This window comes from Euprymna scolopes, chromosome 38, assembly GCF_053919585.1.
Source record: "Euprymna scolopes isolate OS-2025 chromosome 38, ASM5391958v1, whole genome shotgun sequence".
In the NCBI taxonomy this organism is placed as follows: Eukaryota; Metazoa; Mollusca; class Cephalopoda; order Sepiida; family Sepiolidae; genus Euprymna; species Euprymna scolopes.
The window spans coordinates 73,227,444-73,245,121 of NC_136519.1; the positions used below are offsets into that span (position 1 = coordinate 73,227,444).

Below are 17,678 nucleotides of genomic sequence, written 5' to 3' on the forward strand. Positions count from 1 at the left end.
AGATTGTCAGTGAAAGAAACATAATCGCCAAAAGATAAGTATTTTATTATTTCTAGTCGATACTTTGAAAAATCAGTCACAATGTAGAACCCTGTAATAATAATACTAAAAATAATAGTACTATTATTTTTACTTGTACTGAAATATCAAAAAATAAAAATATTAAAAATAAAAAAAATCATCGTTTTTATGCTTCATGACATCCCTCTTGAAATTACTATTCCAGAAGCATACTTGGAATAATATAAACCTTAACATTATAAGAATATGGCGTTTAATAGTTCTTAATTCCCTTCATTCTCATGGCAATTGTTTTGTGGCCCTGAGGTAAAAGCCTAGCAAACAGAGCAAAATGGTGACTACATGGCTGGGTTCGAATTTTATGACTGGTAGCAATTGTTACACACTACACTGATGATTGCATAAGCATGAAACACATTCTGTCTAAGGATTTGCATAGGAATTGCCTCGTTGTGCTCCTACAGTGTCGGAAGTTATGAAGGAAAAATAGTTACGATTATATTAGATTGTATATATATATATATAACTACTTCATTTACTCACATAAAATTAATATACGAAAGTATAGATTTATGCGTAGACTTTAAGTATTTACTTCAAAAGTGCTCAATACGTAGGTAGAGCTAGTTAGTAATTTATAAAATATATATGGCGATACAGCTACACTGAATATTCGGCGTTTCATCCACTATAGGATTCGTCAGGCTTATGCGCATAAGCCTGACGAATCCTATAGTGGATGAAACGCTGAATATTCAGTGTAGCTTAATCGCCATATATATTTTATAAATTACTATATATACGTTTTATTTTTTATTACCATATTTTTCTGTTAAGTTACATTATTGTTTCAGCTACCCGGCCATTTTTTTGGCTGTCTGTAGCTTCCTCAGACTTTTACAGAAATGTTCATTATGATGGGATGAAAGAGTGAATGATGTCAGGGGAGGGGTGCGAGAAGAGCGGAAAAAAGAGGAAGGGAACAGGGGGGAAAGGTGGGAGGGGGGGGTGCTTGGTATGTCAGTAATGTTTTAGTTTTGGAGTTTAAGGACCGGTGGGTGTGGGGGAGGGTCTGGGAAGTTCATTTCTGGTGTGGCTGAGGACATAGGGATACATGGAGGGAGGGGGTTACTTTAAAATTCGAGTCTTAATGTTTAAGTTTTTGGCGTCTTGTTGGTGAGATGATTTCTTGATAAGTATGTCTTGACCTGTTGGGTGTTCGCTTTGGTTCGGAGGTGGGGGGGGGACTAGGATTCGGTTTATTTATTTGGTTTTTATTTGTTGTTAAGTGCTTCGAGAGGGTTAGCTAGCGGCTGTGCGCGCGAGCACACACATGCACACGTACACACATATATACTTAAAGAAACGTTCACATGTACACATATATCTCCGCCCTGGCGTGCAAATACATGCACATATGCGCGCGTGCATATGACATGACACCCACATATATATTGCAATCAAATTGGTGTAAATAAGTTTGGAGGGTTTTATTGTTTTATAAGTTCCACAAGAACTTTTAATTTGATTCATCAAATTATTATCAGGTAGTGTTTCGACTTGATGACTGAGAAATCATCAATTATTGACTGACATATGATGCTTTTCTTTTATCCAACCTCCAAAAGTGACAAATTTGTTTGTTTAGTATTTAACAGCCCATCAACCACTTTCATTTTAAGGTTAAAGTTTTTTGGGGTTTCATGGTTGTATTTCTGGAACAGGTTTTATCGAATATGGTAAACTGTCTATTTGTTTGTGTATGCGGTTTCATCAATCACTACAGAGTCAGTATCAAATTTATCTAGAACACCCTATATATATATATATATATATATATATATATTATTATAACTAATTATATACATCATTAGTTATCATAATATATATATTATTGTAACTAATGATAGACATCATTAGTTATAATAATATTTATATTATAACTAATGATATATATCATTAGTTATAATAATATTTATATTATGATATATATGATTAGTTATCATAATATAATAATTGACTTTGTTGTTGTTCCTTCTTATGAAACTGATTTTTAATTTAATTAAATTTTGATTTTTAAATTTTAAAAATTTTAAAACTTTTAAATTATAAATCACATTACTTAATATTGAATTAGCTCTAGGACATTTAACTATCGAGCTTATTATATATCTAAATTACAACGAGCATTTCCTGTATTTTAATTAAACTAGTAATTTCACTATTACATTAAAATACACTTAGCTCTTTAGACTATTATTCTAATCTCCTTTAAATTATATATATATATATATATATATATATATATTACACATATATCAATCATCTATATACATATAAAGTTCGTTTTTTTTCTCGCTCTGACATTGATATTAAATGATATTAAAAGCCTACTTTTTTACTTTTTCAAAAATTATTAAAAGAACTTAATATACTCAGTTAGCTAGTGACTAGATGAAAGTCAACTAATTTGCATATTCCTTTGAAAAATGAGAACTAATTAATTACTTATTTATTTTTTATGATTTATTATTAGATGATTAGTTTCATTTCACTATTACGTTGAATTCTATTTATGCATAGTTTCCACATTCAACATAATTGCATAGAATTTAGGATGAAAACGTCCAGCAGATGGGAATATATAACGGTGATTTTGTCAGTGTGTGTGCAAAAAATCTCTACCAAATCTTCCCTGAATATTTACTCTGCTGAGTTAAAATTTGATATATAGTGCATTCGGTTTTTAGCCTGAAAAACTGCTGCTAAAGGGTCAAAATTAAAAACAAAATAATTGACCTTGGCATGGACAAATCAATATTCCTAGATTAAACAACGTTATTTTTTTACTTTTTATATGTGTAGGAGTCTGGCTCAGAGGTTAAGGAATGATACTGGTGAGTTGTAGGTTTTGATTTCGATTCTTGCTGATGGCACCCAAGTCAATTTTTTTTTACTTTTGATATCATTTCTATATATAAGGAACAATATAATAACGAATAGAGTATTGGCTCTATAATAATAAATATGTAATCTGCATGAATTAAAATATCATATGTAAGTGTATCTTACGACTGGGCTATGCCGGGAAGTCTGTTAGTATGTGTATATATATATATATATATATATATATATATATATATATATATGATCATGTGTACACACATAGATATATATATATGATCATGTGTGTGTAGTGTGTGTGTGTATATGTATATATAAATAATCATGTGTGTGTAGTGTATATGTACATATATATGTGATCATGCGTGTGTATTGTGTGTGTATATGTATATATATATATATATATATATATATATATATATATATATATTTAAATAAGGAAGTAGTCACCAACAATGTGTATTTTTTAACATTATTTTATTATTCCGTGTCTTGGTTTTTCATTGAGAATTATGTTTGGATCATTGTAATAATGTTTTTAAGTCATTGAAATCGTTTACGCCCGTTTCAGACGGTCTGTGATGCGTCCTCGTCAGAAATTATTTTCAAATTTAAATATACATCTTTCTTTCGTTGGATTTATTAACCCATTTTATATATATATATATATATATGATCATATGCGTGTGTAGTATGTATATATATATATATATATATATATATATATATATATATATATATATGAATAAAATAAAGCAAGATATAAACGATGCTTTAGACGTTATGTGAATAAAAAGGAAAAACCTAAAAGAGTAAAAACAAAAATAAAATCAACGTTTCGTCCCTATTTCAAGGGACATCATCAGGATTTCTAGGCGAGGATGTACAGGAAGACGGTCATATCACATGCGAAAGAGGAGAAGTTCAGTTCTCTTTCTGTTCTGGAGAGAAAAAATTTCATGATGAAAAGAGAATTTATATCTAGTGTGTGTGGAGGGGGGTCGGGTTATATACATATATGCATTTTTTTTTTTTTTTTTTTATCAACCAGGATCTAAATTAATGTTTTGTTCATTTATTATTATATTACCTATGATTGGGGCTACATTATAAAATCCTTTTCTTTGCTTGATGGTGTTAATGTTTGAAATTAAAGCAGATTCAATAAGTCTCCGTTTTGCTCTATCTGGGATGGATTTTAAGATTTTTGCACGTCCAAAGCCGAAAGAGTGGCCATGTTCGACACAGTGGGAAAAGAGTGCATTTAAGGGGTTGGCATGTCTTATGTCCTTTTATGTTCGCTTAGTCCGATTTCCAAATTTCCCTGTGTCTCACCCATGTATGATTTTTTGCAGTCATTACATAAAGAAAGAGAACTGAACTTCTCCTCTTTTGCATGTGATATATGACCGTCTTCCTGTACATCCTCGCCTAGAAATCCTGATGATGTCCCCTGAAATAGGGACGAAACGTTGATTTTATTTTTGTTTTTACTCTTTTAGGTTTTTCCTTTTTATTCATATATATATATATACACACACACACACATATATGATCATGATATATATATATATATATATATATATATATAATCGAGATAAGACACTGATTAAAAATTTTAGGTTTTTCCTTTTTATTCATATATATATATATATATATATATATATATATATATATATATATATATATATACACACACACATATATAAGACACTGATTAAAAATCAGACGAAAGATCCTGATAGATGGATTACATCTACCAAAACACACTCAACGCACCAACGAATACGGCTGTCCCGTATACCTTTCGGAAAATCAATAAGGAGCAACCACGCTTTTTTGTTATATGGGACTACTGCCTTCTCCCCAGAACCAATATTCTGTCTACCTGGATTTATAACCCCAGAGGACATTGTACTCCTTCCAATAATGGACTACCCAGGTTGTATCAAATTCTCTTTTCCTATAATTATTTCCATATAATTATCATTCACCACTTAAAAAACTATTTTCAATATTTGTGCTGAAAAGCAAAATAATGTCTATTCACAGCTGAACATTTTGCTAACCGCATTTAATTTCCTCTGATGATATGAGCCTTTATTGAAAATCCATGGATTAAGGAAATCAACATAACCATAACCCCTTCTATAGATTCCTTTTGTCAAACAATGAATTCTTAATTCGAATGCATGTGTCTATCTGTTGTTTTTTCAGAATTTAAAATTTAACCACCAAACTTATGTATATATATATATATATATATATATATACACACACACTCACACACATAATCATATCATTGTAGAAAATCTACACGCAAAGAGAATATTTAATTGTGATAACTATTAGATGAAAGTCAATGATACCTTGTCTTTATTGTTTCCATTGAGATTTTCTTTTGTAAGGAATTTCAGTCTGTCTTCAGTTTGACTGAAAGAGAAAAAAGAAATTTTAAAGTTAGAAAAGAATTCAAACGATTGTAAATAAATTTCTTTTTGATTTCCTTCATAAATGCATAATCGATATCACCGTTTCATAAGACGGACTCAAGCTGAGAATCTGTTTTAACTTTTTACCGAATTTGGCTCCAAAGCCATTCTATGTGGACATCTTATATCGTAATCTAACATCGCACAAGAGTTCTGTATAAAGAACATGGTCTAGAAGACGAGAGTTTGAACAATAGAAGAAAAGAATGAAATACGTACATCATGGCTGACTCAGCAGAAAAGAAAAAAAATGAAAGAATGGAATTTGTCGATATAATGAATTCTATCAATCTGAGCCAGGAAGTACTTTGGTATTACGCATTGTTATTCTGTGTAAAATCTGAAGAACAAGCTGAAGGGCAGAATTGAATAATTCTGTCATTTGGAAAGGTAGGGGAAGAGAAATATAAAAACATAAATAGAAAAATGAATTAAGGAAAAGGAAAGGGAAATAATGAATACAAAGAAATGAAAAGAGACACAGAAATGAAAGAAAAAAGAAATGAAAGAAAAAAATGAAAGAAAAAGAAATGAAAGAAAAAAGAAATGAAAGTAAAAAGAAATGAAAACAAAAGAAATGAAAATAAAAAAATGAAAAAAGAAATGTAGGAAAAAACAAACAAAGGGAAAAAGAAACACCAAAAAACATATGGCGAAAAAACAGAAACGAGGAAAAAAGCAGAAACAAAGAAAAAAGCAGAAACGAAGAAAAAACAGAAATGAAGAAAAAACAGAAATGAAGAAAAAAACAGAAATGAAGAAAAAAACAGACATCGAGACAAAAACAGAAATGAAGAAAAAACAGAAATCAAGACAAAAACAGAAACATGAGCAACCTTTTGTGCTCCAGAATTTATTTTTCTACATAGTCACCAGCATTCTCAATACATTTTTACCAGGAATTCAATGATGCATTGCTGCTTTTTACACATGCCCATGACAGATTTAGAAATGAAACTTCTAGGTCATGAATGCATAAGTTCAGTAATCATAACAATGCAATTTGAAATCCCTTCTGATCAATTCAGGCAGAATAAAAAAAAATAGGAAGCATTACATTTGGAACATCTCTCATATCTTTAAGGTTGGGGATAACAAACAAAAGTATTTATAGCCGATGGTAATTGTATCTGTGTATATATTCCTTTCTTTCAAGTATGTTTTCTTTTTTTATTTTATTTATTTTTTTTACACAGTGGTCACCACTTATCAAGGCCCGGAAGCCACTCAGGGATAAGGGTTATTGCAAGTACATTACGTTAGTGTGGAGATTTGATGAAGTGTTTACTTAAGGGGGTGGTTCATTAGGAATTTGTTAACATTGGACTTTCATGTTTCATTGAATATTGTAGACAATTCTTGTTTACACATTTTAGTTTTGATCCTTTCTAATTTGCTTACTAGTTTACCTTACTTCTGGCAAAAACTGGCTGATGTAGTTGCCAGAGTCACTTTTGACCCACATACTTTCAGATACATTCAGATCCATCATCAAAGGATAGTTAACAGAAAAGACTTTAGGATATTTATTTCTTTTAGGAAATCACATTATTAAGGATATTAATAGGTTCTATGTTAGTTACAAAAGCATTTAAGAATATCATCACTACTGAAATTTATTTTTATTAATATTTGGTTTCTTTTTTTTTTTTTTTTTTAATTCAATTTTCACCCCAAACAAGGCACAGAGCCACTTTGAAGCAGGGGGCTACTATTAGAGACTTAATTAGCGGGGTCATTATGAAGGGAGATGAGTAGAAAGATGTTTGTTAACATTACACTTGAACTTCTGCATATCAGTGCAGTTGGGAAAGCAGAATCCCGGAAGGGAGTTCCAAAGACCCGCAGTTCTGGGGAAGAAACTATTGGAGTAAAAGGCTTTCTTGCACCTAGGGATCTCTACTGTAAAGGGATGAGACTTAGTAGCTTGTCGGGTTTGTCGGAGGTAGTTACGTCGGGGAGGTACAAGTGTTTGCAGTTCGTCAGAGCATTCACCATTAAAGTATTTGTAGAACAGGCAGAGGGATGCAACATCTCGTCGATGGGACAGAGGCTGAAGCTTAGCTTTAATTAGTAACTAATGGGACCTGTGGAAATTCTATGGCAGCATTTTTCATATGTAATATATTGCTGCTGGGAATTCTGTAAACATTCAACATGAATGGACATTCCCACAATATTATTGTAGCCCTTTTGTTAAAACTGTAAAAGTATTTATCGAAGTAACCTGGCTAATTTAGTGTCAGAATATAATATATATAATTTATTATGGTTTATCTCCAATATCCTTGTGAGTCAGTGACATATTTCCATTGTATGGACGCCTGGCACGAACCAAACCCCACAATATCATTATACCATCTTTAGACCGAACAGCTTCTGGGCTTGACCATTACTCCTGATCTTAAATGGAACACGTACATCAAATCTGTTGTCAAGGCCGCTGGAAAAATGGTGGGATCTTTCTATCGATCCGGTAGATATCTCACTGCTGATGCAATTCTCTATCTATATAAGAGCCAGGTACGTCCAAGGATGGAATACTGTTGCCACATCTGGGCAGGAGCTGCTAGAAATGACTTGTCCTGCCTTGATAGAGTTCAAAATAGACTTCGTAGCCTCGTAGGAGGTGTCCTTTTCTCTTCCTTGCAACTTCTATCTCGCAGAAGAGATGTTGCGAGTTTGTCTCTGATGTATCATTATTTTCATGGAAAGTGTTCGACTGAGCTTCAATCTATGGTCCCCCCTCGCCAAACTTTCACAAGAAACACTCGTCTAGCTGTAAACACTATCAATAATTCCCCTCTTTATCTGTGCCTAAACCTAAACGTAGATTCCATGAACAAAGCTTCTCTCTTAGAACTGCACGCCTGTGGAATTGTCTTCCGTTTTCCTGCTTTCCGGCTGACTACAATATGGTTGTCTTCAAGTCTAACGTAAATAAGTTCTTGATGAGCCGTTCCATATAAGTTATCAAATTTACCAAATTTTCATTACTAATGATTACTATATGGTCCAATTTCTACTGTACACTCTGTAACCCTTATCCTTGAGTGGCCTCTTGGCCTGGATAATGTGGTGATGCCTATATATAAAAAAAAAAAAAAAAAAAAAAAAAAGAACAGATACTACTCTTGGATCCTAGCCAGAACAACAAGAAGGTATATTTTAGTTTCAAATATGGCCCAAAAGGAACATCATTTTTTTTTTCAATTTTATTTATTTATCTTATTTTTTTTTTACATTGCGTCTTCGGTGATAGGGAGATCCTATTTATTAAACAGGAGGCTAGAAGGTGATAATATACTACAAAGATTAAATTAGTCTCTCTATATACTAATTTCATGTTCATGGTATGCTGTCAACATCTATCCTTTTTAATAAATAGGATCTCTCAATCGAATAATTTATAACCTGGAAACCGTGACACATGTACATACGTTATAGATACTATAGTATTAATATATAGATGCTTCTGGTCTATGCAGTTTTTATTTATTATTAGCATGCGCAAGAATAGATGTGTTGTCTACTAAAAATTTAAAATTGGAAGCATGAGTGTTGAACAGTAAAGTGTTTGGCAATGATGCTGTCGTCAGAAAGATGCATGGTTAACCTCCTCTATAAGGTCGTGGCAGTTAAGCCTATGTATATGTTTATCCTTCACTGAAGAAAAAAAAATTCTTTAAATGTCCTTGTATCTGAACAGATCTGAAAACACTTGGGTTAAAGGTGATCATGAAAGTTGTGAAAATAACCTCAAGATGAGAAGGATGGAATACTGTTGCCATTATCGGGGCAGGAGCTGCTAAAAACAGCCTATCCTGCCTTGACAGAGTACAAAATAGACTTCGTGGCTTAGTGGGGGATGCCCTTTTCTCTACCCTGCAACCTCTCTCCCACAGAAGAGACGTTGCGAGCCTATCCTTGTTTTATCGTTATTTCCATGGCAGGTGCTCGTCTGAACTCCAATCTCTGGTCCCCCCTCGTCAATCTTTCACGAAAAACACCTGTCTAGCTGAATCCACTGTGAAAAATTTCCCCCACTCTTTATCTGTGCCTAAATCAAAACGTGGATTCCATGAACAAAGCTTCTTTCTTAGAACTGCACCCTGTGGAACTCTGTTCCGTCTGCCTGCTTCCCACCTGACTACAACTTGGATGTCTTCAAGTCCAACGTTATCAAATTCCTAATGTAAACACTTCATCAAATCTCCACACTAACGTAATGTACTTGCAATAACCCTTATCCCTGAGTGGCTTCCGGGCCTTGATAAATGGTGACCAGTGTGTAAAAAAAAAAAAAAAAAAAAAAAAAAAAAAAAAAAAAAGAGAGTCGTCCGAAGAAGAATCCAAACAATAAAGAAAATCAAATCCTGATGACCCAATGTATCTAAAACGAGTTTAACAATGTCCGAAAGCTGTTTTGGAGTTGGAGATGAGATTAACTTTGGATGAAGGGAAAAATTAATCAACCACATTTTTATAAATATTGCTATAATTTTCAAGCTAAAGCTCCTTTCATGTCACCTTCATATCTAAAAGGATTTCGTTCCATAAATATGGACGGAAGAGGGAAGGGGGATGGACTGCCTACATTGTACGCTACATTCTAAAAAGCAAAACAGGAAATGCATATTTTGTACAGCACTGTTAATAGTAAAAGAGAGAGAAAAGCCAAATTGGGGGGGGGGGGGTAAAGAAGGGATGCAATAACTGAGAGGAAGCACGAGGGAGTTAAAACATTAATAAGGAACCTCTCCCTCCTCTCATTCATTGTCTGCAGGTTAAACTGATTGCCACTTACAGGGAAAAGCCAGACTTGCACCGTAATGAAGCAAAAAAAGCAAAAAAAATGGTTTCTTCTAGAAGTGGACGACTGCACATTGGGGTTGCGTCAGAGTTTGGACGGCTAAACGGCAGGGTAAGGGATGCACAATTTTTTGTTTCTTGTTGAGTGGTGTGTCATACTGAGCAATCTCCAGCAATACGATGATTGCCACAAATTCACAGATTTTTCCATCAAGATTTCACAATAAAGCCAGAAAAATGATAACGAGATGGATTTAAAAAGCTTTCAACTAATCGTTTGCTCTGCATGCAATATATACATATATATATATATATATTTCGTTGTATCACAACTCATCAGTGCTGATAGACTAGCACCACTCCCAAGCCGAAGATTGAACCTAGAACCATCGTGTTGACAGTTAGCAGTTCTACCGATCGACCCACGGGAGCGGTGCCCATAAATTATCTCGCCAAATGTCTATTTAAACAAACATTTGTCCACCACTTTTACAGTGCTCTAACCGCTTGTTTATAGAGAGAGAACTTCATCAGAATACTTGAAAAAATTCAAGTATTCTTAAAATTAAAAAATAAGAGCATAACAGAGAGTCTGGTAAAGGAGACCAATATAGGTCCCCTTCGTTTGATTTGGAAACTGATAATACGAATGTTTTTCTGATCTTATGTACTAATATATATCTAATGAATAAATGACAAAAGTTCATGATGTTGACCATCTTATAATTTATTCCTTTAATCCAGTTGACATTTACAATTCTTGACAGTATTTTTCGTAGTGCAAAATCAATCACTTAAATATTATATCAAGTAGTGAATGTATTTTGCCATTAACTCAACAGAAGAAATAGCAACAATCAATCCATCAAAAGGAAATAAAGTGGTGTTTTGACATGATTAAAATTCGAAAATTGGAAGAGAAGCTGTAAATACCTTATGTTTCCATTACACCATTTTGAATTTTAGAAATAAAGTCACCAAACCCATCTATTCATACTTACAAGTTCTATTAATTTAAAAATATTCTGCCAAAATGTTCTATTTAATAATGAGTAAATTTATGAACTCTAATTAATGTTTGCATACTTAATATATATATATATATATATATATATATATATATATGAAATAAAATGGAGGTGGAAGGACCTGGATACTCAACGTTTCGCCCGATTTATGCAGGCTTCTTCAAGAGGGATGGTCATTGACGAGAGAGTCGGAGGATTGGGGCTATATATAATGATGGGGGAGAGCAACGTGTTTTCCTTATGTAAATTAGATATCATATATACATATATATACATTTTATGAGAGAAAAAAATAAAAAAATAAATTAGAGTAAATTAGTGTAGTGGACTCTCTCATCAATGGCCATCCCTCTTGAAGAAGCCCGCATAAATCGGGCGAAACTTTGAGTATCCAGGTCCTTCCACCTCCATTTTATTTCATATCGTCTGATTTAATCCAGCTGAACAATCATATATATATATATATATATACTTCAGAATAGTTTTTATTTAACAATCAGTTGTTATGGAAACGTGAGATTGTAAGGTTTACAAAACATTACTGGCAGTAATATTCTATAAGTTATCCCATCTAAACAAGAATTGCTCGATATGCAAGATAGAGCAAATAAATTAAATTGTAATTTAATGAATTTCAAAAAACTCTCATTGAAATGAAATGAAGTGGTTGAGTTTCATATCAAAGAATTTTTATTATTCTAAGCAAGACAAAGAATGCTTTAGAAAATTAATCTCCTTAACCTATAGAGTTTTGATGTCTACCATCTCATCACAGAAGAGAAAATATTAGCAAATAGTTATAAAGGTATGCACCCTATTTGCTAAAGTCAGTGAGACATGGAAAGTCAAAGTCAACAACTTCATTTCATTTCAATGAGAGTTTTTTGAAATTCATTGAATTACAATTTAATATATATATATATATATATATATATATATATATAGTTCATGTACCAAAATAAAATTTTATGGGGTCATATAGTAGTTTATGTATCAATTTTCAGTATTTACTTCAAGAGTGCTCAATATGTGAGTAGAGCTGGATAAGTTGTTAAAATATATATGGCAATTAAGCTACGCAGAATTTTACGCTTATCCTCATCCGCACCAATGAATCTAATGCATGAACTCCAAGAAAGATTTGATGAGAAAGAAAGACTAAGAAGCCTTAGCGTCAATTTCTCTTCAAGAGCAGAGCCATCCATGAAAATCTCTGGGAAAAAAAGGGACATGTCTACGATTGAAAGACATGAGCCAAGTCATATGTTCTACAGAAATAAATTGAGAGGAATCTTTTTCACTGACATTTCGCACCAATTCTTAACGTCAATGTATTTTTTTCAGTTCATACTAGTACGTCAAGCTTCAATGCAGCATATGTGCATAGCTCGTCTTCCTCAAAATAAACTCATCCTCTTTAAATGGCTTACTTTTATGCGGCCTAAAATAATATTATTTGAAGAATTCACGTTAGTTTGCGTGATTGTTGTGGATAAAATCAACAGCACATCACCATTTCTTGTTTTCTATCATTCAGCAGCTGAACCCTACAAGATGCGCAGCAACGTGATCGTTTCTTGAGGCAACTAATTTTTGCAGGTACTATCATTTTCGACTCAAAACCGTAATTGCAGAACATAAAGTTCTAGTGATATGGGATTTCTTTATCAAAACACCTTTTCTGAATTATAAAAAAGCGCTAAAAACAGAGCTCGCACAGTGTTGGATGCATCAAATACATTACTTGGTGCAAGTCCAGAATTCAACCTAATTCCAAAAAAGCAAAACCGCAGAAAAATCTTTATGATGTAGGAGGTGCCTTCAATAAGTTTCCAGACTTTTTTTGTACAGGCATTTAAAATTGTCGTAGACTCCTGAAAATTCAGTATGTTATTGCTATACATACTGAGATGACTGACCAATTTTTATGATTTCAGGTTCAAATGAACAGCTACAGCAGAAATTGGAATACCCCCTACTAAAGCCCGATTGTCACAGTTGGTGAATTTCAAAAATGCAATCTGGACATGAGTAAACTTTAGAAAAACGATATTCAATAAAATTCTGTTTTAAATTTGGAAAAAAAATACTGAAACGTATAGAATGCTTCAGATTGCTTTTGGACCATCTTGCATGAATCGGGCATCAGTTTTTGAGTGGCATAAGAAATTCAAAGAAAGGCAGGGAGTCTGTGAGGGATGATGAGAGGTGTTAGAACACAAGAGTTGATTGGTCAAATAAAGAATTACATAGATAAAGACCATCGTGTATCTATAGAGACAATAAGTGCACAGTTTGATGTCAGTGTGGGGACTGTACGCACAATTATTTGCGAGGAACCGAAGATGCAGAAAATTTGTGTAAAGTTTATTCCAAGGTTGCTTAGAGAAGATCAGAAAGAAAGACAAATGAGCATCAAGGCAATTTCTCACCCTTCCGATCACCTAGACCTGGCTCCCTGTGACACTAGGTTATTCCCTAAGTTAAAGGAAAACCTTAGAGGATGTCGTTATGAGTCAATTGAGAAGACGAAAGAGGCCGTGACACGGGTCACTGACACGCTCACACAAGAGGACTTCCATGGGGCCTTTCAGAAGTTGTTGCATTGAAGCTAGAGGAGATTACTTTGAAGGGGACTAGAGTATCAAGAAAAGTGGCCATACGAAAAAGTCTAAAAATTTATTTAAGGCACCACATATGTACCCGTCACAGGTCGAAAATGTCATATTCCCAAAGTCATATAAATTGATCAAATTGTCTTTTTTAACTAAGAAATTCAAATTTTACACTGAACAGTCTATCTTGATCCACCATATTTAATAAAAAGTGACAACTCAATTCGAACTACCGAGATTTTAAAACCAGTCTTGTAATAGTAAGTATATACTATTAATCGATAAAAATCATAAAAAAATTATTTTCTATATATATATAAAAAAAAACTACTTGATCAATTTATGTGCTTTTAAGAATATGACATAGGTTGAATTTTAGATAAGAACCAATTATTTAAAGCTTCTCCCCACGGATTTGATTCTATTTGCATATTTATGCTTTCATTAAGAGTTACACATTGTTTACAAATAAAATAGAAGTTTTATTCACAGTCTTTATTTGAGCGTATATAATAAAAATATGTTTATGTATTGTTTTTTCAAACATCAGGTGTTGGTAATTTTTTTTTTTCCACATCAAACATAAAAAATAGAACTTTTATGAAAAATATTTATGAACGGTTTGTTTTTTTTTTCCAGTGATATGTTTATGAACATTTTTGTTTCAATTAAACAAAAAATAATTCATAAATATTTTTTTAAAAAATTTAAAAAACATTCATAAACAAAATCTCGTTTAAAAAAAAACAAAAAAACACCAGTTCATAAATATTTTTATAACAGTTATATTTTTATGCTTTATGTAAATAAAAAAAATATCAACACCTGATGTTTGATTAAAAAACAGTTCTGAAACATTTTTATTATAAAAGGTTACAATTTTACTATAAAAGTTCAAATAAAAACTGAATAAAATTTCCATTTTTATATTTGCTTTGAAAAAAACAAAAAGGGTACATTATATGCAGTGTCGGTAATCCATACCTTAAAATTTGCTTGATGTTACTTTCACCGAATGGCTTTGTTAACAAAGAAGTGGGACTCTTAACAAAAGCCGTATTTAGCAATTAAATTATTAATTGATATTTCAAACTAAAGCACGACAGACCAAGAAATGGAGCCGCAGAGATGCATGGATACATCTAATCATGACATGCCCCTATTCACTTGTCTACCCACGACGTACGGCATAATCACGTTGACACACTGGTTTCCGCTGGATCACCGAAGTTAAGCAACATTAAACCTGGCCAGTACTAAACGGGTGATCATTTGGGATTTCCAGGTGCTATATGTGCTCTCCGCTTATCTCGGCATTGTTTCTAGTCATCCTGGACTTTTCCTTGCCATTGGACTCAAACAGTGCCGATTCAGGAGAGGTGTGGCTGGGGATTGTGCAACCCTTGCCTCACAATTACACACACAGCTGCCCCTACAAGGGGTATCCTTTGTCTTTCGAGACTGAACAGAGGTATCAACCCAGGAGGGCAGAGTTAGACACAAAGTTGGTTTTTAATATGAAAAAAAAATTCATCTCCCCAAAATAAAGAGGTAATGAAAATTCTCTCAGTCTAGAAAGACGTCTGTTTCAATGACTGGGGACGGAAAAGACGAAGTGTAGTATCAGAACAGATAGTACTCTCTGCTCCCAGTCACAAATGCTACGGATGCAATTTTGTATGTGTCGTTTTCTTTTATGCACAAAACATTTTTGGTAAAAGATTGGAATTTGATTTGGGATTCAATAGATTGCCCACATATTTATGGATAATTGACCACTGAGTATCACACACATACGTAATGGGCTCATAGACAATAATAGGAGAGCAAATGTCCACGTGTTAGGGTTTGCCTGTAATTTCAGCCAGAACCTCCGGCAACTAGGCTTGGTAGAGAACGGTGATCAAGATGCATACGAAAAGGAGGGAGGAAGGGTGGGAAGCAGAGAGAGAAAGAAATAGGGAAAAAGTGGGGGAGTAGAGAGAGAGGGTGAGAGAGAGAACAATGAACGTATAGTATTGAAGGTCTGAAGAACAAAATACGAAAAACAAGAATAAAGGGGGAATGTAAGATTATTAAGATGTATGTTTCATACTTATGTGTGACAGACAGATGGACAAACAATATGTTAGTTCAAACTTGTGTGTGACAAACAGACAGACAAAATGTTCGTTGAAACTTATGTGATGAACAGACAAAATATTAGTTCACATTTATGTGATAGACAAACAGAAAGTCTTCCAGAAACACTTCAGCACATCTGAAAATAAAACATGTTTAACAATGAAGAGTATGACAGACGGACAGACAAAATGCTATTTCAAGCTTAAGTGTGACGTACGGATAGCCAGAGTCACATTTAATAAACTCTTTTCACAAAATTATAATAATTTTTATTCAATGCATGTTTACCAATGAAAATGCTATTTTAAACTTGTGTGTGACAGACTGACTGACAGACTGACTTTATATGTATCTACAAATCAAAGATATATCCTCGATACTCATTCTGGCACAGTCTAGACCATTTTTTTAGTTGGTGACTTTACTTCTCTCAGTCTGGGTTATGATTGTGCTCAGTTCTCAGAGGTTCAACGTCCTAATATTTACTTTTTTTGCATTTTGAGAAGGTGTTAGTTTATTTGAACTTGCTCCGGATAAGGCATGATGCCACTTAATGTAAAGAGTTAAAAAAAAAAATAGCCTTAAGAACAAACACTAGCCAATGAGAAATGTTAGATAAATTAAAACCCAGAAAACAGCAATTCTTCTCCCTTTGTCAGAAACTCATGGAATGTGAGAACTAAAGGACAAAATAAGGGAAATGAGAGTTATGAGACTGCCAAAAGTAAACTCAAGGTATGCTTTCTACGCTTTTTATTGCTAATCACTTGGGGTTCTTCTACTGGGGAATTCTGACTGAACTGCTCAGACGTTTTTTTATGGGTCGGAGTGTATACACCTCTTATATACTACCATTTTTATTCCAATCTTCTGATCTTGGGGTGGAGAATACATACCATGTAAAATCTAATGATTAAAAAAAAACACTAAAAGAAAACAGCAAAATGAATTTTTACAAAAAGTGACAAAATGAATAATAAATACAAAATAAAAATCCCAGAAAAGTATGGAAGACCGAAGGAATCAAAAAAAAAAAAAGAAACGGTGAAAATACGTTAGATACAAATGTGCTACAATAATGCAAAGTAATATATATTTGCAATATAGTGAGAATGGAAGAAAAAAACAAAAAAACAAAAAAAAAAAACAAAAAGAAGCAAATTGCCAAGAGACATACAAGTATGAAAGGCCATCAAAAAAAACAAAAAAACAAAAAAAGACTCGAGACATCCACTTACCCAGTGCAGAGTTCTAGTGAAAGGCTGATGTTTTCATCTTCTGCATAGATAAGACGTTGTAGAGCTTCGTCCCCACGGTCCTCCGCAGAAGTGGTGGTTGGTAACTGGTTCTGAATGTTACCATTTCGGACTGGAACCAACAATAAAAGACACATTAATGAAAAGAAGAAGAAAAAAGGAAAAATGGATTAAGATAGAAAGGAATCTATTGGGATTCAAGCGGTGCTGGATTAGACAAACATGAAGCATGTCACACATTTCAGCACAAGACATTTCCGAAAGACAACTCTTGAAAATCCTGTTGAAAATCTTATAAATTCAGACACTTAGTTCTGTAAGGAATTCCAAAGTAAAAAATATGGCTAAAATGGACTATTTTTACTTGAATGTTTTTAATGTTTTTTTTTCTTATGGATAAATCGTTATGAAACTTGACAGGATGAC

General features: G+C 33.1%; 1 protein-coding gene across 5 annotated transcripts in view; it reads right to left on the reverse strand.

Moving 5' to 3' along the window:
* The window catches only part of LOC145263181 (uncharacterized), a 255,347-nt gene that overhangs the window by 11,733 nt on the left and 225,936 nt on the right, over positions 1-17,678 (reverse strand). For all 5 annotated transcript variants that reach the window (XM_080120230.1, XM_080120232.1, XM_080120231.1 and 2 more), the window contains 2 exons: positions 17,235-17,364; positions 5,295-5,358 (listed from right to left, as the gene is read on the reverse strand). In XM_080120230.1, the coding sequence (XP_079976356.1) occupies positions 5,295-5,358; positions 17,235-17,364 (194 nt within the window). The remainder of the gene's footprint in view (positions 1-5,294; positions 5,359-17,234; positions 17,365-17,678) is intronic.